Raw genomic sequence first — 23,128 nt, 5'->3', positions numbered from 1 at the left:
CATGACTTTTGTTATGAAGGAAATGATATAAAATCCTAAACCAATAACATAAAATTTGAATTCATTAATAATCCAAGATTCTTTTGTTTTACTTGAATAACATAAAACTTTTAATGACTTTATAAAACTCTTAATCCAATAACACTAGATTTATCAAGATTTTAGATAACTTTTTACAAATCCACAACCAATAACACTAAATTTTTAAAGAGTTTTTAAAAGTCTTTGATTGAATAACAACATATTTTATCTAACTTTTAAAGTCATTAAAATTCTTTCTAAATCCTAAACCAATACCTCCCCTAAAGTTTTGTTTAGGTCTTTTGTTTTACTACTTAAGGTGATGATTATTTCTCCAACAACAATTAATTAATACATTTTATTGTTTATACTTAATTGATTCATTTTATTTTAGTGATGAATAAGGCATGGGCTCCTGAAATTGGAGCAAATGATGGATACGAATTTGCATTTGCCTTGTATCGACATTTCATTGTTGTGTGCAACCAAATCAACGATATCAATTAGCTTCTGGAAGTGTTCGAGTTTCTCTAAGATTACAGCTTTCATTCTGGTAACTAATTTTGATTCATTTGATTCGTGTTATATATAGTTTCCGATTTAATTGGTTATATTATTATGATTTTGGCATTGGTTCTTATAATGAACAAAATTTTGTGGAATTGGAGAAAAATGTTTGACATGTATAATTTCGATAATTTTCATGTTGAATATAGTTGATTCGTCATACAAAGTTTTTTTTTTGGGATAAAATGGTTTTATTTTAGTTGTTGAAAAACTTTTGATTTAATTGATTAAAAAAAACAAAAAAAAAATGGTTAACTTGTTCTATAAAAGTTTGATAATGCTAAATGTGGTAGGTATATGGAGGGAAAACAGCCTATTCTCTCCCCCCCCCCCCCCCCCCCCGAACTTAGTTTTTTTATCTTATTTATACACAGAACTTTGAAGCAACGTAAACTTAATTAAAATTTAAATTTTCTACACAAATAATCGAAATCCGGTCAATACCATCAATTGAAACAGTATTACTATTTTGTTGATTAATGATGACTAAAATGTCACGTTTTCATTCTAGGAATGCCATGCGAGTTATAAAACGATGTCATTTTATTTAAAATATTTATAAAAATCTGAACAAAACTTGTTTGAGCCATTTACCTAATGACCTAATGTATTATTGGTTTTATCACTATATAAAAGATAATATATATGCAATAATTTTAAAATAATAAAAATAAAATAAGAAACTCCTTATCACTGGTTATGAAAACCAAGCTTTATCTAATAAGATAAGCTTTATATAATACGTATAGCCATGAAGGCTAAAGCGTTTCTTCATAGTCCTCATGTCCTTCGTCTTGGTTTTCTTTGTTATTGGGTGTCGAAGAAGCTCTTTTTAGTTTACTGAAATTAAAAAAAAAATTAAAAAAATAATAATATAAATTATTATAATAATAATAATTATAATAATAATAATATATAATATATAATAATAACAATAATAATAATAATTGGTATATTATTTGTATTTTCTTTTTCTTTTTTTAACCCCTAATGTATTATTAGGTTGAATAATACTAAAATCTGATGAATATATGTATATACGTATAGCCATGAATATTATTAGTGTATATGTTGAATAAACTACATTTTGGTGATATAAACGTAAATAAGATTCAAAATTAATTAATTTTAAATTTTGAGTAAACTACATTTCTCGGTCCGTGAATCCACTTTTATCTGACGGTCCGTGAATCCACTTTTATCTGACGGTTCGTGAATCCACTTTTATCTGACGGCTAGTAAACTACATCCAGAAAGCTTTAAAAATGTATCCTCTCTATTTTATTATTAAACAAATAAATTTATTAACATTTATTTTATCTTATACCTTTTATAGTTTAAGTTGGATGCGCTAAAAGCTTATGTTTAAGCTTAAAGATATTACATGACATGTTATTATTGGTTGCATAGCCATTAGATAAACATTAATAATTTCAGGTGACAAAAAATGTGTTTCACAACACAATATATTAGGTAGGTTTGGACAAAATAACCGGACATAAAAAAGTAACCGAAACTAGTTTATTCAAATTAGATAGAAATAAAATTGTTATGTTATTTGTACACATATATATGTATATATATATATAAATGTATTTTGCCCTTCCTGAAATGTATTATTAAGGTTGAATAATATTAAAAAAGAGAATAATCGACAAGACGATCCGAAATAGGATAACTCTTCTACAAAACACAGAAAATCAGCAATATGAAAATCTTCATATTTTTTGGTTTTCTACTAGATTATAAATTGTAGTTTCAAACTCGCGCTTTATAAACGATACACTTGATGTAATACCGATTCATTTTTATGAATAAGTTTTACATTTTTGTCAACAAAAATACTAAAAAAGAAGTCGAGCAACTTGCTCTTGATCAGCTAGTTTTTTGAGATTTTTATGAGAAATGCCACTTTCAAAACCAAAGTTATGGAAAATACAATTTTTAGATTCTAATTTTCAAAACTGTCACTTTCCAATTTTATGCCACAAAATACCTCTGTTCTACTTAAAAGACAGGTGGACATATTATCTAAAAATAGACAAGTATGTCCAACCAAATCGATATGGTCCACTTAAAATAGGACAATTTTGTAGTGGACAAAAACATAGGCGGTTGGATCTAATTCACCGGAAGTACAACATGATCACCAATATACTTGAAATATTCACCGGAAGTACAATATGATTGCTATTGGTAAATTTCTCTAGTTGTTTCCCTAGGGTCATTTCTGATTCTCTAAACTCCACCATGAGCCAAGTATTCACACCATGTTACTGTTAAGGATACACCTTGAAACGCAAGTGATACTATATAGTTGTACAGTACAGAGAAGACATTCTAGGTTAAAGATATAAACAGAACATTCTATATACAGCATGATACGAGATATTGAGTATTGAAGAGCGTATCACTTGCGTATCAAGGTGTATCCTTAACACTATACTTAATTACTCCCTAGTACGAATACCTCCAACAAAGATCATAAATAAACATTGTAATAAATAGTATTTTTTTTTGGTTCAAAATGTAATAAATAATCATGATGAAAAAATAGTACTATATAATATATATATCCCTGTGCTTAGGTAATATAACGGCATAAAAAAGACTTAACAAAATCAAACAAAATTAAAAACTTGAATCAAAGAGGAACTAGCCATGATGACATCACCTGTAGCTCATAGAAATACCCTTCCGTATAGGGTTTACCATTGTTCTGCTTTGCAAACAACTCATCAACGAGTGCAAGAAGCTTCTGAGCTTGCTCAACCTTCTTGAGATTATCTTTGATCTTGTTATCAAACAATACCAATCGGTTGTCACATAGCTCAAGAATTTCCTACAACCATACAATTCAATCTTCAATATACAGATCAGTTTTTTTTTAAAAAAAAAGAAGCAAACACTCAATTTTAAGAATTGTGGACGTTCTTGATGAGTCAAATAATCATCCAATGTAACTTCCAATTCATCGCCACCAGTAAACAGAATTATCAGTTAGCGATTTTACTGCCGAAAAGGGTTTGCAAGTGACTAAACACTTTCTCATCTTTTCTAATACGATATCTCACAGAGAACACCAACAGGATAGCACGGATTCCATTTTTGGCTATTGTTGTGCACCTCGAAATTTTATTCCCGATAGAGTCAGCTGCCCTTAAAATTTCAAATAGTCCTGTAAATTTCACCAAGATCAATGCCATACATCATTAGTCATTACAAGTAAATCTCAAAGGTCTCCATGATGCATGTTGTTGAATATGTTTAGTTCCAAAGATAGTTATGTTGTCTCGAGAATGCAAAGAGTACAGCTTTACTTTAACTTAATGGTATGTTTTCAATAACCCTTTTCGAGTAATTAATGATCCACTATAAAGAGATGTAGAATTTGTCAATTAGAAAAATATCAGGAGACACCACAAGGACTAAAGAGAAAAGAAATCGCTCAATTCGTCTAGCATCGATCATAGATTGAATGGACTATTTGCCAAAATGCATGTGCATGTAGTTACAAGAATTTTGTGGTTATTAACAAAAACCAGATATTGATATAAGAAAACCATATCAAAGTAATAAAAAATGAGAGATCAGAATGATCATCATAGGTTGATGCACTTCCCTAACTGTTACCAAAATAAGATTATCTAGTCTGCTCTACCCACAACATCCATTCAAACCTTAAGTACTAAAGGTCTATCAACAAATAAAAACAGTCGATTATACAAAAAAAAAAAAAAAATACACTAAAAGAAAACACCATAATAATGTATGTAGTCACATAATTTTGTCTTTAAATCATAAAACCAGATGGTGACATTAAAAAGGAAAAATAAAAAAAACCATATACATAAACGTAAATGAAGAAATATATCGAAAGTCAAAGAGGAGAGCCATGATAAAATCACCTGTAGCTCATTGAAATACTCTTTCGTATAGGGTTTACCATTGTTCTGCTTTGCAACCAACTCAACAAGTGCAAGAAGCTTCTCAACTTGCTCAACCTTCTTGAGACTATCTTTGGTCTTGTTATCAAACAGTACCAATCGGTTGTCACATAGCTCAAGAATTTCCTACAACCATACAATTCAGTTTTATTCAGATCAGATATATACATATAAGACTATCTATATGCAATCTTCTTTATACATCTCAAGTTAAAAAAAGAAACAAAAATCACTCACGTTTAGGAATGGTGGACACTCTTGTGGAGTCAAAAAATCCTCCAAAGTCTCTTCCAATTCATCACCACCCGTAAAGACAATGATCATATAGTTAGTGATTTTGCTGCCGAAAAGGGTTTGCAAGTGACTTAACACTTTCTTATCTCCTCTAAGACCATCCCTCACTGAGAACACCAATAGGATAGCATGGATTCCATTTTTGGCTATTGTTGTGCACCTCGAGATTTCTTTCTCGATAGAGTCAGCTGCCCTTGAAATTTCAAATAGTCCTGTAAATTTCACCAAGATCGATTCCATACATCATTAGTTATTACAAGTAAATTGTAGTCAATCTGACTTTGCTTAATTGTATCCTGACGAAATTAGGCAACATACATATATCCACATAAATTCATCAATAATCTCGTAACACAATTGGCCTTGGACTAATTGAAAGGAAATTATTCATTCTTCTTCTTCTTTTTTTTTTTTTTTTGGCAAACATAACCTTAACCACTGTACTACCTTGTTTTACTAATTATTCATTCTTCTAAAGAGTATATATATATTTTTCAGAAGCACTTACCAGGAGTATCAATCACATTGATGATTTGGCCATCATCTTGCACAACTCTTTCTGACTGACATGTGTTGGTGACTCCACGGGAACATACTTTGGACATAAACGCCTTTCTTCCAAGGATACTGTTCCCTACTGCACTCTTTCCGTTTCCAGTACGACCGACCAGAACTAGGGTTCGGCTAAGGTTAGAGGGTGTCGCGGATTTTGAATCATCGTATATCAGATCACTCTCCATCTTCATGTACAACAAAAAGAGTACCACAAGTTTGAATATTCGACATAAAGACATTAACTCAAAGAATGAAAAATCACTTGCCTCAACTAAAGCTTAGTCATCAAGCAATCAATAGTTCTATAAAATTCCTTTTTCTGTCCTAGCTAGGAGATTTATAATCATTAGAAACTGTGAAAGTGATCGGAAAAATAGGGAACAGAGATTAAACTAATCAGAGAAAAAGAGTTCTGATAAAGCAAGGACGATCATAGGTAAGAAGTTTACACAAGTAAGGCCTATCAATATAGCTAAATCAACACAAAGGGAAACAATATTAAGTAAATTTGAAGAATATAGTTAAGAAGAATAATTACTTGGCTTGAGAAGAGGAATCTGCAGCGATGCTTAACACTAGCTAGATGGTTAATGAGAGAGCGTAAAGTATGATATAGGCTTTCGAATCGATATGTACGATGAGCGGCATGAGCCTCATCAAATCTTATTTTATATCGTCGCAAAAAGATAAAACAAATCCAACTAGGAAAAGGAAATCAAATCGTTGATTAATATCTTTGTCAAAAAAAAAAAAAAAAAATCGTTAATGAAAATACGAAAATTAGGTTAATGAAAATAAATAAATAAATAAGTGATACAAAAACGTACCACAATTTATGTGAAGGAACATAGTAGAATAATTACTGAGAACAAAACTAAAAGTGGAAAACACACAAGAAATCAAAAAATTCCCAGAAATATCCACACAAAAGACGAAACAAATTAACAAGCTTTGGCTGTTTTGTCTTAAATCTGAATCGTCCTTATTCGTAAATTCGTAATCAATGACACCGTCGTGCTTCTTCTTCATCCACTCTTCATCTCTCTCTATATCCCCAAGTCAAGATCTTTTTCAATTTATTGATACAAATTCTTAAAATCTTCTTCTTTGGGGTTCAATTGAGGGGGTTTTTGCGAAGATGGGTAACAGAGTAATCTGCATGAAGAAGAAAGATGTTGTTATCAGAAGTGGTGGAGGAGATGGAGGATCCAGAAGCAAGAGAGTGAATCGTTCACAGAGGAAACTGCTTGCTGATGAAGAGACTTTGCATCGACGAGCTTTGTCTATGGCTATTCATCAAGCTCAGGGATTTGATGGATCCATGTCTAGGCGTGTTGGGTCTACTAGCTCTAGAAGACAAACACTCTCTGACCCATTTTCTAATAACAAGCAGGTCCAAGCTTTTTCTTCTTTTTATCAATAGTAATGATAAAGTTTGGATTTTTATACTTTGGTCCTTAATAATGGTTATAAGACTTGTTGGTTGGAAAAGATTGTTAGTTTGAGGAGAGAGATCAAAAGTGCTTTAAAGGTTAAAACTTTGATTTTGACATTAGGTTGGGACCAAGAGAAGTGTAAATTTAGAGCAGAACAGAACAAGGTTCTTGTAGTGCGCTTTGCTTTTTAAATCATTGTGGTTAGAACAATGAGTGAGAAAAGAAGCTTCTTTATGGTTATTGGAGTAAGTTTTTATCGGCAATTGGAAGTAGAGGACTTTGTTCGAGCACTAGTTGATGATTGTTCCTGTCAGACATAAATGTCATTGCTTTGTAATTCACACTACCTGTTACAATGAGATTAGAAAACACTTTTTATGTTCGTCTTAGTTATGCTAGTTATGTTGTATCTCTCTTCAGGTACCTGAGTTCTTGGAGAGCTTGACTGTTAAGAAATTCGTTTTGGTTCATGGTGAAGGCTTTGGGGCATGGTGTTGGTATAAAACTATTGCTTCATTGGAAGAGTCTGGACTATTTCCTGTCACAGTTGACCTGGCTGGATCTGGATTTAATATGACAGATGCACATAGTGTTTCCACCTTAGAAGAATATTCAAAACCGTTGATCGAGCTCATTCAAAATCTTCCTGAGGAAGAAAAGGTTTGAAATTGTTCATGTGTAGAGATGGTTACTACATCGAACCTCAGTTGTTTCGGTTTCTTAACAATGTTCTAAGGAAGATTTACAATAACTATGAGAATTCTTGTGTGAAGCAATGAGTGTTGATTGTTTCAGGTCATTTTGGTGGGTCACAGTACTGGAGGTGCATGTGTTTCGTATGTGTTAGAGCGGTTTCCAGAGAAAATCTCAAAAGCCATATTCATATGTGCCACTATGGTTGCGGATGGACAAAGACCCTTCGATGTCTTTGCTGATGAGGTAACACAAGTATTGAGGAGTCATTTACTTCCATTGTAACCAATACTTTTGTAATAAGCATTTCTGCAACGCTGTAGTCGATGAATGTTCTTTGTTTGCGCTCACACTACTGTCTCTATTGCAGCTTGGTTCTTCAGAACGGTTCATGAAAGAGTCGCAGTTCTTGATCTATGGAAACGGCAAGGACGAACCCGCTACAGGGTTCATGTTTGAGAAACAACACATGAAAGGCTTGTACTTCAATCAGTCACCCAATAAGGTAAACTCTTACAAAAATTAATGTAAGTGATCAGCAAATGCCCCAATCTAGAGTGGGTCAAGTTCTGTTTTAATGGATAGGCCTAATGCAACAAAATGCTGACCATTGTTTATTTTTAAAAAATTGTGTTAGGACATTGCATTGTCTATGATTTCGAGGCGGCCTGTACCTTTGGGTCCTATGATGGAGAAGCTGTCGCTTACTGAAGAAAGATACGGGAAAGCTAGAAGGTTCTATGTTCAGACGCTCGATGATTTAGCTCTTTCACCAGACGTTCAAGAGAAACTGGTTAGAGAGAATAGCCCCGAAGCAGTTTTTAAGATCAAAGGAAGTGATCATTGCCCTTTCTTCTCTAAACCTCAGTTTCTTCACAAGATCCTTCTTGAGATAGCTCAGATTCCTTGAAAACACTGACAAATCTTGAATCCACAATGTATACTACTTTCAATTTTTTTTTAAACGTTTGTATATTCTTATTTATTCTTTTATAAAACACAAGATTCTTGATAGAGATTACTCGGAATAATCGCATTCAATGGCAAAAAAAAAAACTTGAAAATGAATTTAATATTTGGCTATGGAACAAAATAAATTATTTTAATCTAATCCAGTTTCCCTTAGTTAAAATTTTATGAAAGATAAAAGGAGATAAAATTGGATAATCCAATTTATTAACAAATAAAAAATGTTGTTAGAAGCTTTTATGCTTTTATTTAATTATTTTAAATAATCTATCTACTATATATGACTAGCAATCCCACCATAGTATTTTTGTAACATCAGTCAACCTAAACAATGGTCTATCATATGTCTCTATTGCATGGATTGTTTATGATATATGTTTTTGGACGTCAAAATTAGCACCGACTAGCTTTATTCATGTTAAGCGTTGTAATAACAAACCTGCTGATAATTTAGCACAATTTGGGATTTTTGAGACAGATTTTGTTCTGCGAGTTTTAATCTGCCTTTATGGTTTGTGACATTTTGTACGATGGTCATTTTGATTAATATACGATTCTGTTTGACCAAAAAAAAAAAATTAACACTTCATATAGAGTTACTATATCAAATTAATAAAGAGCATTTGCAAAAATACCCCTTTTCTATATTTTTTTGCCAAAATATTTTTTCTTGTTGTCAATTTTCAGTAATACATTTTTTTATATACAAAATAACTAAATTCTAAACTCTAAACTCCAAATACCAAACTCTACCTTTCAAAACTATACCATAAATGTAAAATAGATAACCCAAACCTATAAAAAAAATATAAAAATTAATTTAACATATTATAATTATGTATAAAAGGACAAAAATGAAAATAACAAAAAATTATTTAATTTTGAAAATTAATATATCTACAAAAAATATATTTCTACCAGTTTTTCAATTACTAAAGCAGAAGCCTGAGTTCAAACAAGTACTTAAAAGGGAAAAAAGAATAATTGTTGTGAAAGTAGAGATACTCGAAGGATGTATTCTCTCGTAGTATTAATGATTCAATCGAATAAGTACATTATATAGTAAAGGATAAAACCCTAAGTACAATGGAATTCCTACACCGACTTAGAATAAGAGAAGGTGGCCAATAAACCTTATGGACTTGGACATGTGTATGGGCCGGTTATGGAGATCCATCCTTAGTTATTTACAACACTCCCCCTTGGATGACATAACCGTGCAAATGCTAAGAGATCACCATAATACGTTTGGGGACGCTGCCTCATTAAAACCTTACCAGGAAAACTCAGTGGGACAAAACCATGGTGAAGGAAAAAGAGTACAACACGCATTACTCCCCCTGTTCCAAGCATCACTAAAAGTCCTTAAGTCTTCACATCCCAATCTGGTGCGTGAGCTTCTTGCATGTCGATGTCGGTAATGACTTGGTGAAGAGATCGGCTGAGTTGTCGCATGATGGAACTTGTACCACTTGAACTTCTCCGGCCTTTTGTAGTTCATGTGTGAAGAAGAACTTAGGTAAAATGTGCTTCGTCCGATCTCCCTTGATGTAACCTTCCTTGAGCTGTGCGATGCAAGCGGTATTGTCCTCATATATGATAGTCGTTTCCTTGCCATCGGCCATGCCACAATCTGATCTGATATGTTGAGTCATTGATTTCAACCAAACATATACTCACGGCTGGCTTCATGCATAGCTAAGATTTCTGCATGATTAGATGAAGTGACCGCAATGGTCTGCTTCATTGAACGCCATGAAATTGCTGTACCACCGTGCGTAAACACATAGCCGGTTTGAGACCTTGCATTATGTGGATCCGATAGATAACCTGCATCAACAAAACCAAATGTTTGATACCGTTCCAGTGCCTTTGGGTCGGACAAGAACTAAGTCTTGCTAGGAGGTTCACGGCAAAACAAATGTCTGGTCTAGTGTGACTAGCCAAAAACATTAACGCTCCTATAGCATTGATGTATAGCACTTCCGGACCGAGAATCTCTTCATCGTCCTTCTTTGGACCAAATGGACCACTGTCCAAATTTAGGCTTCTCACAACCATTGGGCTAGGCAATGGGTGAGCCTGGTCCATATTAAATCTCTTGAGTACCTTTTCATTATATGCGATTTGATGCACAAGGATTCCATTATCTATGAACTCAAGCTGCAATTCCAAACAAAATTTAGTTTTACCTAGGTCTTTCATTTCAAACTCTTTCTTGAGATATTCAACTGTTTGGGTGATTTCTCCAGAGGTTCCTAGGATATTCAAATCATCCACATATGCTGCTATGATTACAAACCCTTTGTTTGCAAACTTCTTTATAAAAATACATGGACTGATGGGATCATTCTTATAGCCCTCTTTGGCTAGGTACTCACTCAATATATTGTACCACATACGCCCACTTTGTTTCAGTACATAAAGGGATTTGTTTAGCCTTATGCAGTATTGTTCTCGAGAACCACTCTTATCTTTGAGCTCAATACCCTCTGGTAATCATATAAATTTCATTATCCAGTGGACCATATAAATATGCGGTCACTACATCCATTAGCCGCAAGTCATGTTTTTCTCTTGTAGCCAGACTTATTAAAAATCTAAAAGTCGTTGTATCCATCACAGGGGAGTATGTCTCCTCATAATCTATTCCTGGTCTTTGAGAGAATCCTTGTGCTACAAGTCGTACCTTATATCTCACGATTTCATTATTCTCATTTCTATTTCTTACAAAGACCCATTTGTGTCCAACTGACTTTATATCGAATGGTGTCCTTAAGATCGGACAAAACACATTCATTTTCTTTAATGAATTTAACTCCATGTCAATGGCTTCTTTCCATTTTAACCATTCTGAACTTTGAGTGCACTCTAATATGGACGTGGGTTCATCATCCTCATTTATTTCAAGTGCTACCTTGTATGCAAATATTTGATCAATGTCGACATCTTTTTGGTTCCATTGAATTCCAGACATAATATAATTTATTGAGATCTCATTATTATCAATACCTTCAGGACCTCGAGGTTCAGCGTCTCAAACCTCATTCGGTACCTTAGGATTTGCCGCGGCCATGTCTATGGTTTCCTTAACCTCGGTTTGATTTGCACCTTTCTTAGATTTCTAAGGGTTCTTATCTTTGGAACCTATTGGTCTACCACGTTTCAGACGTGCCTTAGAATTTGTAGCAATTTGATTGTGTTCCTTTTGAACATCAATACGTACTAGTGCATTACAAGCTGGTATGTACGATTTCATAACTTTCTTTGGGTCAGCAAAGGAATCTGACAATTGATTAGCTAGCTTTTGTAAATGTATAATTTTTTGGACCTCTGCCTCACATGCTAGAGTCCGAGGATCTTGCCAATTTAAGGATGTTTGATTCCATGATATTTATTTGACCAGCTTGTTTGTCTCTCCACCCAACATAGGAAATTTGGATTCAGCAAATTGATAATCCGCGTATCTAGCCTTAAATAAATCACCGTTGTTGGCTCTAGATACTTAATAATGGTGGGAGAATCATATCCAACATATATTCCCATCCTCCTTTGAGGTCCCATCTTTGTTCTCTGTGATGGTGCAATCGGTACATAAACGGCACACTCGAATGTCTTTAGATGGGATATGTCTGGCTCATCACCCGTTAGTAATTGGGATGACGAATATTTATGTTCCCTATATGGCCTGATGCGTATAAGCTCTGATGTATGTAATACTGCGTGTCCCCAAGCCGACACAGGAAGCTTCAACCTCATGAGTAATGGTCGAGAAATTAGTTGAATACGTTTAATAAAGGATTCAGCTAATCCATTCTGTGTATGTACATGTGCCACGGGATGTTCCATACTTACCCCCTTGGACATACAATAATCAATAAACGCTTAAGATGTAAATTCACCAGCATTGTCTAGACGTATAGTCTTAAGTGGAAAATCTCTTTAGTTACTTTGACTGGTGATGGCCTTATAATGAGTTTCCCTTGTGTACATGCTACACACGTGAGATTTTTAGGGATAACTCGTCTCTCTTAAAGAGTGTGCCCATTTGAATTCATAATTAGCTTACGCATCATGTTAGAACCCGGATGGCCAAGCCGGTCATGCCATAAAGTGAATTGTTCATTGAACATCTTGTTCATTGCCATATTAGCCTCTATCATATTAATCTTAGCATGGTAAAGACCAGTGGATAATGCGGGTATAGTCTCTAGGACTTTCTTACGGCCTTGAGTGATTTCAGTAATATATAGGAACTCGTGGTTTCTTTCACCCTTAGTTTCAACATGTAGACCATTCAAACAAATGTCTTTGAAACTCAATAAGCTCCTCTTTGAGCTGGGTGAATATAAGGCATCACTTATTTCAAGATGTGTACCATTAGGCAAAAGTATATGGGCCTGGCCGTAGCCTTCAATTAGACTTGCTATACCCGCTATTGTGTTAATATTGACATTTTTCAAAATGAGATTTTGCAAAATATCTCTTATCATTTAAAATTGTGTGGCTTAATCCACTATCCACCAAAGTTATATTCTTGTCCTCAGCCATTTCTCAATATGGACAAGAATTATGTTTTAGACATAAAATAATAAAACAAACAAAAATATATTGAAGGAAATAAAATAATTGAATTTAAACCAAAATCATAATCCAATAAAATTCAAAGCATGAAACATGGAAATTAAATCAAGACAATATTTTAAATTTAAGTATTCTCTCCTAGACAATCCGAAGTCTCATAATCCAATTTGTCATCATTCTCATGGTCGAAATCTCCTTTACCATCGAGATGAACCAGATTAGCTTCTGGATTCTTTTTCAAATTCTCTTGATAGAGAGCAACAAGGTGCTTAGGTGTTCTGCATGTCTTTACCCAATGATTCTCCATACCACATCTATGGCAAATGGATTTGGTATTATGTTGCGGTTTGAAAATTCCGCGGCCTCTACCTCGACCACGACCGAAGTCTGATCGATTTCTAAGGCCATGACCATCATAATTATTTCCATGGTAATTGCCACGACCATCACGTCCTCTTTCACCACGGTCACGACCGTGATACTTGCTTCTATGGACGTAGTTAGACTCTTTAGTCTCTTTAGGCTCTTTCTTGGTCATATCAACTTTGTGAGATTCTGGTAATGGAGCAGTACCAGGAGGTCTCACTGCATTGTTCATTAGTAATAACTCATTGTTCTCCTCAGCAAGTAGCAAACAAGAGATTAGACTTGCATATGTCTTAAACCCCTTTTCACGATACTGTTGCTGAAGCAGTATGTTATTGGTGTGAAAGGTTGAGAATGTTTCTCTAGTAAGTCTTCCTCAGTAACCTCCTTACCACATAATTTCAAGATCGAGACTATCTTAAATAGCTTTGAATTATACTCATCCACGGATTTAAAATCCTGTATCCTTAGATTTTTCCAATCAAATTGAGCCTTTAGTAGGAGCACCGTCTTTTGGTGTCCATATATGTTTTTAACTCTATCCAAATGTCAAGAGGATTCTCAATGGTAAGGCACTGGTTCTTGAGACTCTCAGCAAGATGATGGCGTATTAGCAAAATCGCCTTGTACCTACTCTTTTCGGTACAATCATTATCATCTTCAATGCACTCACATAGGTCCTTTGATTTCAGGGTAATTTTAGTGTCCAATGCCCATTATAAAATATAAAACATGCACCCAATTATTTTCATGCGGTATTTAAGACCGAACCATGCAATCTTTTTGGATTATGCCATGCGGTATTTAAGACCGAACCATGCAATTAATTTCGTCTAGGCCATGCGGTATTTAAGACCGAACCATACCATTAATTTTAGTAAATAATTTCTTGTCTTTTATTACATAGTTAATATATGCATGAAACAATCCTAGACAAAAAATATAATCTAGTATGAACAAGGAAATATGCAAATAATTTTAAGTTTTAAAGTTTTCTTTTTCTCTATATAAGATTATTTCCTTTTTTAAGTTTTCCTTTTTAGTTTAGTAAATTTTCCTATTCTGAATAGAATTAGGACAAGAGGTTTTAGAAAAAACTTTTCTCTTGGGTTTCGATTTTAAGTTCTTAGTTTTACATAGAACAATTCCGATTTTAAGTTTTCAATTTATGCAAGACATATCACAATCAATCAATAACAAACAATCAATCCTAAGCAATTCTAAACCTCATACAATCGGATTTTAAAGTTTTAGGGTTTAGGGTTTTAAGCTTTAGGGTTTTCTAGAATTTAGAACTTTAGGGTTTTGATTTGTTGATTGTGTAATTGTATATTTTAGGGTTCTAATATATTTAAGATCAGGTTCGATATATGTGTCCGATGAATTCGATTTATTTACCTTACACCGTTTGGGGTTGACTGGAATTGATCCGGGAGCTAAAGACCTCGGATATACCTTGAGTTTGATCACGAACCTCGTACTAGTCACGAACAAAACTTGATCACGAACTTAGAACCGATCGCCGAGCTTGAATAATCACGAACTTGATCCGGTTGATAGCTTGGACGAACAAAGGATGTTGTGCGGCTGCTTTAGGGTTTTAGGGATTTTTCTCAGTTGGAGTTTAGGGCAAACTCGTGCTGATAATGTTGTGAAAGTAGAGATACTCGAAGGATGTATTCTCTTGTATTATTAATGATTCAATCGAATAAGTACATTATATAGTAAATGATAAAGCCCTTAGTACAATAGGATCCCTAAACCGACTTAGAATAAGAGAAGGTGGCCAATAGACCTTATGAACTTGGACATGTATATGGGCCGATTATGGAGATCCATCCTTAGTGATTTACAACAATAATTTGTTTATGAATTTCACTAAAATGGAGCGTGCTATTTCCAACTGGAGTTTGTTTCTAATGTTATGTTCACATTTGGGAATTTTAGCCCACTCATCCATACATGATTAGATTTGAATTTAGCATATTTTTCGTTTATATGGTAGCCATCGATATCAATTGTTCATAACACCTAAACCATAAGAAGTATTCTAGAAGTGGAGAAAGATGGTAGAGTTATTTGGCTCGGTTTCAATGCCATTACACAAGATATCACCCAAAAAAAGATCCTACCTATTTGTTGAAAAAAAATCCTACAATTATTATATAATTTAAGTTTATCGGAATTTGCAATAAAAAAAATGAAATAATAGCAATAAAAAGTTTATCTGAATCTATTCAACCAATTCGACCATATATAAAATAATAAAGTAACAAACCACAAAGAAAGAATTAAAAGTTGGATTTTATAATTCTGGCACATAGACAAAATCGATATTTCCATTTGAGTAAACGTACAAATCTATCGAAAGACACACATACATAATCTCACACACTTAATATACATGTTAAGTTTCACTATGATCTTGTCGTAGTGTAACTAAAAAGAAAGATCGAAGAAGATGTAGATGAAAGTATTAAAGTTGACTAATCTAGACGTTGTACCGGATACTATTATCATCCCCTGAGAACTTGTTCTTGATCCATTTGAAACTGTTCTTGAGAGTACTCTTGAGCTTTTCTTCCGTGGCAAAGAGATTGTAAGAAGCTACTCTCTTCTTCCTCTTCATCTCCGGATCTGTGTTGATGCAAGGCCCATTAAAGTTATAGGAGTTTGAGCGGTTCTGATCATAACCAAATTCATCCGTTGAGAAAGATGATGAATACTCCGTGTATGACTTGCTTCCCTTCATCATCTTTAGGCTCTTTGCTTTAGATCTATGCTTTTGAAACTTCTAAGAAATAATTGTTGCTCTCTGTCTCTCTCTATCTCTCTCGGTCTCTCTCTTGTTATAGCTATGTGAGTGAAGAAGCTTACTACTTTTCTTAGTTGGGGTTGGTTATAAAGAAGTGGAGGGTAGCATGTTTTGGTTTAAAACGAAAATGGGAAACAAACCAGATCCTTTGGCAGTGGTATTGCAATATTAACAAAATAAAAAAGAACATGGATTATTATATTGATGATTTTTCTTTTCACTTTTTTTTTCAAAAATAATTTTCTTTTTCCAATTAGAAATGCATGGCTATAACTTAAAAAATAAATATATATATATATCACTGATCACACAAAGTAAACTCAACCAGTTTTGTTTAACCGATTCAATTGGTTAAATCAAAACCGGGTTTGAAAACAGTAGAGTAAGGGTGGGATGGGTGAGATTGAGGTGGCAAAGCATGTGTGATGTTATAGTTGGTTACATGATGGTGTAGCAAGAAGGTATTATCTACTTCTTTCAACTTTAAGTGTGGACCCAATTTGTAAGTCTATTTTTGCATGCCACCATCAATTGCTATGATCAAACCAAATGAATATAATCAAATAATAAATTCATTTTTGATATTATCATACAAATTGAAAAAGATGGTATATTATTTTTTCTTGATATAATAATATTTTTTCGATAATGCAAACATGCATATATTATAATATTTTGATAAATAAGAAATAATATTAAGCACGATGTGATAAAATTTTCAATTTGAAATCATACACTTATATTAGATCAATCGAATTAAAAAGAAGAAGACAAAGTGGAGACAAGACTACATAGACAAAGGACCCAACATGTCTAAAGCTGAATTGTCAAATTAATTCCATAAGACAAATAATAAATATAAATTTGGTATTTATTTATGGTTAGATTTGAAAGTAATGAGTAGGAATTCCACATAATGGTTGCGTCTTAATGTAACAATGGCCAAGTTGTCTTTGTGGGGACTGTTTCTAATTTGTAAAATGCGAAAGTTATTATCATTTTTTCACAAGTTTTTGATGATAATTATATTTATATTTCGCACCCACTTCCCTCTTCTGTTCTATGGACCATTATGTGTATTGGTTTGGTTGGGGTAACCATTCAATGAACAGCACGTCATACGTCATTTGCCTATATGTAATAATCAAATCGTAATGGGAAAATGCCTACAAAACATTGATTTTGTTCTTGGAAGGTACTATCTGAAAATAAAATTCTCTTTTTTTTAATTAGAAGAGAATAGAGATATTATTACCATTGTTTTAAAAATCCTTGCCTAGCACCAATTACGTCTCGTAAAATCACTAGACCCACCCTCCCCGCCTCGATTAATGACTAATCCCCGCCTAGCATCGATTATCCGATTATACCATCTAATCCGATTAATTCCCGCTTAATGTTGTATAAACCGATTATTTTGGGAACCAAATATAAATCAATTATATATATTTTTGTTATTTAAACATTTAAATTAAGAGTTTATGATATTTTACAATAACTAATGTACAAACTTTTAACTAAAATTACGTTTTTATGTATTTACCGTAGTTTTAAAGACAATACTATAGCTTTATATTTTATTTGATATTTTTCTTTTCACATAAACAGAATTATACATATATTTAGTACTATATATTTTTAATTTACTATTAATTTAATAAAATAACCCTAAAACTAGTCCCCGATTAATCCCCGTTTAATCTCCGATTTTCTCGCTAGGCGCTAGGCCCACCCCGACCGCCCGACTAGCATTTAGCGATTTCTAAAACAGGGATTATTACACATCGGTACGTAAAATCATGTTTTGGTTGCATATATTAATAGCACAAGATCCATACCACACTGAGAAACTCGTATATTAAGATGGAAATTTACTTGCCCGGAAAAGAAAATATAAGTTTCGGTTTGTATTTTGAACCGTTTTAATTAATTTATATATGTTAAAAAGCTAATATTTTCTTTGACAAAAAAAAAGCTAATATAGTTAGTTATTTTTAATTCATTAAAACCATGTTACGTTTTCTGTCTTGTAAATTCTTTATAACTTTTTATTAGTTATTTTGAGTTTAGACGTCCTTTAGCTAAATTCTACTGATTAACTTTTGAACTTCTTTTATTTACCCTTTTAAATTAAGGAAACAAATTTTAATTAAGAAAATAAATTCTGTAGATAAATCAATTTTAAAATTTTAAATATTAATATTATATTACAATTTTTAATTATTACATCTAAACCCTAATTATTTTTTATAAATCAAAACTGACATATAATTTTGTTTAATTGTAAATTCCGCTGCAAGTTTGGTTGGATGGGTTGATCGGCAAGTTCGAGATCAGCTCTTGGCCATTGGACGTTTGGGAGATAGGTGATTTGATGAGGCTTTCCAACTTTGGTTACAATCTCGTGTCTAGTTTGCTTCAAAGTCTGGTTTAATTCTATGTTCTAATTTAGACTAAAATTCTATACAAACGCTGCACTAGTTGTAACAAAGCATTTTTCTTTTGAATATAATTTAACATTACATTTAAAAAAAATTTAAACTCTAACCACTCTTTTATAGACTCAAACCAACATATAATTTTGTTTAATTGTAAAATGTAAATCTGAAACACTCTTTTGTAAACCCCAACTGACATATAATTTTGTTTATTGTAAAATCTAAACCCTAACCACTTTTTTTGTAAACCCAAACCGATATATAATTACGTTTAATTATAAAATCTAAATCCTAACCACTCTTTTGTAAACCCAAACCGACATATAATTTTGTTTAATTATAAAATCTAAACCCTATTCACTCTTTTGTAAACCCAAACCGACATATAATTTTGTTTAATTATAAAATCTAAATCCTAACCATTTTTCTATAAATCCAAACCGACATAGTTTCCTTAATAAAAAATATACATAATTTGTTTTCTCTCTTTATTTTAATTTTAATTTATTTTTTTTAAATATGATATAACATAACATATTCTTGCATTCTGATTGGTTAATTAAATAAGAGTTGTTCACCCTAAAGGTGAACCGAAGAATTTTTCTTAACTTTTAACCTCCTCCTCATTCACATCTCTTTTATACGTTTGCATATATGTATACTTTTTCCACATTTCCATAACAATCAAACATCGTGATTTATGGGATATCCATATCCGTATCCGTTTTATCCGTAATTTATTATCCATATTCGTATCCGAAGATTTTGGATATCTGTTATCCGGATATCCGTTAAAATTTCGACTATCCACGAATATCCGCGGATATCCATAAAAAAAATAAAAAAAATTATGTATTTTATATAAAATACTGCATATTTTGGAAAATACTGTATATCCGTATCTAAATACCGTATATCCGTGAAAAAACAAATATCCGTATAAAAATTTAGCATTATCCGTATCCATATCCGTATATAATAAAAGATGTTCGGAAAAAAACGGATATCGGTTATTCGTTTTTAAAATTTAACACTATTCGTATTCATATCCGTATCCGTTTTATTTGCTATTTCACTATCCGTATCCATATCTGTTCACCTGGATAACCGTTTTTTTCGGAGCGGATTCGGATACGGATATCGCGAATATCAGATATTAATCTCAGGGCTACGTGTAACTCATGTCATTTTTTCATTAGAAAAATAACAAGTATTTCACTTTTCTTGTCTAATAACATTTTAGTAAATTTTGAATCTTCTATACTTTCTTCCATCGTGATACATATCACGAGACACGATATACAACATATGGTGGAAGACAACGGTAAACATTTTAAAACACATATTCATATTGCATACGCAAAGTTTTTGAAATATATTTTGGGTTTTACTCTTAAAGTTTGAAACAACGGCACCTGGATTCCTAATCCTCACACAGACTCTATGGAAAATGATTTCATTGGAACCCAAATCAAACCTCTTTTCCAATTGTAGACAGCCGAGATTTGTTTGCGTCATGGAAACAAGCAATTTAATGAACTGAGTTTTTTCAGAAAATTCAAGTTTCTGCAGAGGGTTATTAACTTTTCAGAAATCTCAAGTTTCTGCAGAGGAGGGTTAATAACTGTATCAAGAGCTCCCTTACCTTAACTGAATTTTTTGAGATTAGGCTGAGGATGGTTACCTGTGGCAAAACTATAGCAGATCACATATTTCCAAAGACTTTGAGACCTGCACGAAGCTGAACTGAAGTAACCCCTTCTCATGTCTCAGATGCTTTTCATTGTTATCTCATTGGTACCTTAAGTTATACCAACATGAAAATATGAGAAACTGTATTTCCCAAAAAATTAAGAGCCAACAACTTACCGTGGGACAATGAAAAAGACATACCCTGCAATGGCTCCTAGAAGCACTGCATTTGATTCACATTAACCTCAGGATGCTCTGAAGCCATTGGTGTGACTCTTTTCCTCCACTACATTGATCCCTACATCCAAAGAAATTGATAGATGGGAGCTATAACTCCTTTCTATCACAAATTTGAGTACAACCTATCCTGCAAATCCAATGAGAGTATAGAGGAAAGACAAACATATGGTATGGTATGATATCATACTCACCGCTTAAGCAAAAGACTCTTCAACTCCCTAGGGCTGATATCAATCTTTGGTCTCTTCCCTGTAAGAAACCAGAACCCATGTAAGAAAAAATAACGTGTGTATGAATCTGAAATATAGTAGCCCACCACAACAACCAAATGGTGATGGTGAACACGACTAATGAATTCAATCTCTACCTTAAACTGATCACCTTAATTCTTGATAACTGAAGAATTTAATCAATCCAATTGTGAATTGTTTGAATTCTTCAGTTATGTCTATAAAGATAGGTGAAAATCCTCTAACCACGGATTCGAGACAAAGAAAACGAACACAACTTAACTAGAATAGGCGGTGTCGATGTAGACAATGATCCATTCACCGTCGCGAATTGAACCGGAGGAAGCAGAACAGACGGCATCTATGTAGGGAAGCGAACGACCACCGCCACCACTGCTTCGGATCTGCGACTGAGAAGAGGGACGCGACCCACAGCCGCCACCGCCAGGAGCTTGAAATTTTTGATTGAAACTGTTTCCCAACAGATGCTACTGTTCTACTAAATCCAACTCGTCTTTTAGGTGAAGGAAATGCTTACAAAGAAGCAAGAGGAAATCTAGAGACAAAGAGAGAAGATGAGATTAAGGGAGGAGACCAACAGTTTTTTTTCTCGGTTCTTTACGAAATGAGAAAAAAAAAATGTTAGATTTGGTATTTAGGTTTACAACTTAAGTCAAAACCTAAATATTTTGGCCAAGTGTCGCGCTCCTTTGTGATTTTTCGCTTCTCGCCCTAAATTTAGATTCCCGCTTACATAATTTTATTCTTAACCTTTTAAAACCGCTATTATATAGTATCATCCTCAAAATTTTATTAACGATAGCATTTGCAAAAACCGCTATGTTTTTCTGCTATCAATATCTATATTTTTTGTAGTGTTCATAATCATTATTGGTAAGATTTTCATCATGGAGTGTGTGATCATTCAATGGGGGTTCCTCATTATTTAATGGTTCAACGAACCCCAACATTTGGAGCTAAGGGTAAAGTAATATCAACCCTAGTTTCATGAATAGTTATATTACGAACTTTATCACTCACACTAATCTCACCATTCTAAAAAAATCTGGCATTATTGGTTTCTATCTTTCTCATACTATGGGGTGGACAATAAAATCTATATCCTTTAAACTTTTCAGGGTAACCTATAAAAAAACCACTGATCATTCTGAAGTCTAATTTCTTTTCATGTGGATTGTATATTCTTACTTCAGTTGGACACCCCCCAAACTTGGAGGTGTGACAGACTTGGTTTCCAGCCTTTCCACAGTTCAAAAGGGGTCTTTGAAACTGCTTTGCTAGATACCCCATTCAAAATATTGACTGCAGTACGTAATGCGTCCATCCACAAGGATATAGGTAGGATAGCATGACTCATCATGGATCTAACCATTTCCATATACGTAAGGTTACACCTTTCAGCTACACCATTCTGCCACGGAGAACTAGGCATTGTGTACTGTGCAACAATTCCTAATTTCCGAAGGAGTTTGGCAAATGGTCCAGGATGTTGTCTTGTTTCATTATATCTGCCATAAAATTCACCACCTCTACCTGACCTTATGATTTTCACCTTTCTATCTGTAATTGCCTCTCAACTTCATTAATGAATACTTGTACAACATCCACATATTGAGATTTTTCATGCAATAGATAGAGATAACAATAACGTGATGGAACATCAAATGGTCCACACATATCTGTATGTATGATTTTAAGAAGTTGTGTACTTCTTGTGGCTCCTTTCTTAGTGAGTTTAGTTTGATTACCTTTAATGCAATTTGTACACATTTTCTTATTGGTAAAATCAAGATTCGGAATGACTCCATCTTTTACCAATCTTTTAATTATTTCGTAAGAAATATATCCTAATCTTTTATGCCACAAGAAATATGAGTCATGAGTAAATGTTTTATTTTTAAGTCTACTTTCAGAATACAAGGAGAGATGTGTCTCATAAGGTTGATCAGCCAGTTTTAACATATAAAGACCATCAACTAATATTCCCGAACCAATTCGTTTAGAGTTCAGAAATATATTAAAACAACCATCTCCTTCGGTAGATTTAAAACCAGCCAAATCAAGTTTGATTACAGAAACTAAATTACAGGAAATAGATGGCACATAAAGTGTCTGATATAGATCTAGACAAAATCCACCATCTAAAATGAGACGATAGGTGCCGATAGCTTCAACTGGCGCCTTGTCTCCATTTCCCATTAGTAAGTAGTTTTCACTTGAATTTATGGTTTGGATCGTAAAGAATCCTTGTACGGAATTC

At 33.3% G+C, this 23,128-nt stretch overlaps 3 protein-coding genes and 2 long non-coding RNA genes across 17 annotated transcripts; 2 read left to right on the top strand and 3 right to left on the bottom strand.

The window, feature by feature from the left end:
* The first annotated feature begins 152 nt into the window (after window positions 1-152).
* Window positions 153-754, top strand: LOC147940167 (uncharacterized). Its single transcript, XR_015563098.1, has 2 exons — window positions 153-340; window positions 416-754. It is a non-coding gene; the product is annotated as an uncharacterized LOC147940167 (long non-coding RNA).
* A 2,321-nt stretch (window positions 755-3,075) lies between these two features.
* LOC104707279 (immune-associated nucleotide-binding protein 9-like) lies at window positions 3,076-6,057 on the bottom strand. Of its 4 annotated transcripts, XM_087461809.1 has the most exons (6): window positions 5,923-6,057; window positions 5,338-5,569; window positions 4,773-5,041; window positions 4,497-4,661; window positions 3,715-3,766; window positions 3,076-3,430 (listed from the first exon to the last, which is right to left on the bottom strand). In XM_087461809.1, the coding sequence occupies exons 2-5, from the start codon at window positions 5,567-5,569 to the stop codon at window positions 3,749-3,751; spliced, it is 684 nt and encodes a 227-aa protein (XP_087317935.1). In that variant the 5' UTR covers window positions 5,923-6,057; the 3' UTR covers window positions 3,076-3,430; window positions 3,715-3,748. The 4 variants fall into 4 exon arrangements, with proteins under 4 accessions (XP_087317935.1, XP_010421896.2, XP_087317934.1 ...); XM_010423594.3 differs by having other exon boundaries at window positions 3,076-3,766; XM_087461808.1 differs by lacking the exon at window positions 5,923-6,057 and having other exon boundaries at window positions 5,338-5,575.
* Window positions 6,058-6,395: 338 nt separating this feature from the next.
* Window positions 6,396-8,527, top strand: LOC104707278 (putative methylesterase 12, chloroplastic). The gene is made up of 5 exons (XM_010423593.3): window positions 6,396-6,777; window positions 7,241-7,480; window positions 7,616-7,759; window positions 7,884-8,018; window positions 8,151-8,527. Exons 1-5 carry the CDS (start codon window positions 6,523-6,525, stop codon window positions 8,421-8,423), a joined length of 1,047 nt encoding a protein of 348 aa, XP_010421895.2. The 5' UTR covers window positions 6,396-6,522; the 3' UTR covers window positions 8,424-8,527.
* A 7,226-nt stretch (window positions 8,528-15,753) lies between these two features.
* Window positions 15,754-16,328, bottom strand: LOC109126051 (uncharacterized). Its single transcript, XM_019229119.2, has one exon. It carries the CDS (start codon window positions 16,185-16,187, stop codon window positions 15,924-15,926), a length of 264 nt encoding a protein of 87 aa, XP_019084664.1. The 5' UTR covers window positions 16,188-16,328; the 3' UTR covers window positions 15,754-15,923.
* Window positions 16,329-19,904: 3,576 nt separating this feature from the next.
* On the bottom strand, window positions 19,905-21,587 carry LOC104707277 (uncharacterized). Of its 10 annotated transcripts, none has more exons than XR_015563885.1 (5): window positions 20,985-21,587; window positions 20,809-20,866; window positions 20,579-20,717; window positions 20,370-20,486; window positions 19,905-20,289 (listed from the first exon to the last, which is right to left on the bottom strand). It is a non-coding gene; the product is annotated as an uncharacterized LOC104707277 (long non-coding RNA). The 10 variants fall into 10 exon arrangements; XR_015563892.1 differs by having other exon boundaries at window positions 20,579-20,675; window positions 21,131-21,504; XR_015563887.1 differs by having other exon boundaries at window positions 19,905-20,251; window positions 20,331-20,486; window positions 20,579-20,675; window positions 20,985-21,491.
* Window positions 21,588-23,128: the final 1,541 nt, after the last annotated feature.

Source organism: Camelina sativa, chromosome 8 (genome assembly GCF_030686135.1).
Source record: "Camelina sativa cultivar CO46 ecotype springtype chromosome 8, ASM3068613v1".
Lineage (NCBI taxonomy): Eukaryota > Viridiplantae > Streptophyta > Magnoliopsida > Brassicales > Brassicaceae > Camelina > Camelina sativa.
The sequence above is the reverse complement of the archived record's forward strand: the minus strand, read 5'-3'. Positions and strand labels throughout refer to the sequence as shown.

Excerpts from the sequence above, each read along its gene's own strand:
- LOC104707279 (XM_087461807.1), bottom strand. The coding sequence starts at position 5,575 with ATGAAGATGGAGAGTGATCTGATATACGATGATTCAAAATCCGCGACA. Across the intron at positions 5,042-5,337 it reads CAATGTGATTGATACTCCTG|GACTATTTGAAATTTCAAGG; the intron begins GTAAGTGCTTCT and ends TGAAATTTACAG. Across the intron at positions 4,662-4,772 it reads AGTGTCCACCATTCCTAAAC|GAAATTCTTGAGCTATGTGA; the intron begins GTGAGTGATTTT and ends GTATGGTTGTAG.
- LOC104707278 (XM_010423593.3), top strand. The coding sequence starts at position 6,523 with ATGGGTAACAGAGTAATCTGCATGAAGAAGAAAGATGTTGTTATCAGA. Across the intron at positions 6,778-7,240 it reads CATTTTCTAATAACAAGCAG|GTACCTGAGTTCTTGGAGAG; the intron begins GTCCAAGCTTTT and ends ATCTCTCTTCAG. Across the intron at positions 7,760-7,883 it reads TCGATGTCTTTGCTGATGAG|CTTGGTTCTTCAGAACGGTT; the intron begins GTAACACAAGTA and ends TCTCTATTGCAG.
- LOC109126051 (XM_019229119.2), bottom strand. The coding sequence starts at position 16,187 with ATGATGAAGGGAAGCAAGTCATACACGGAGTATTCATCATCTTTCTCA.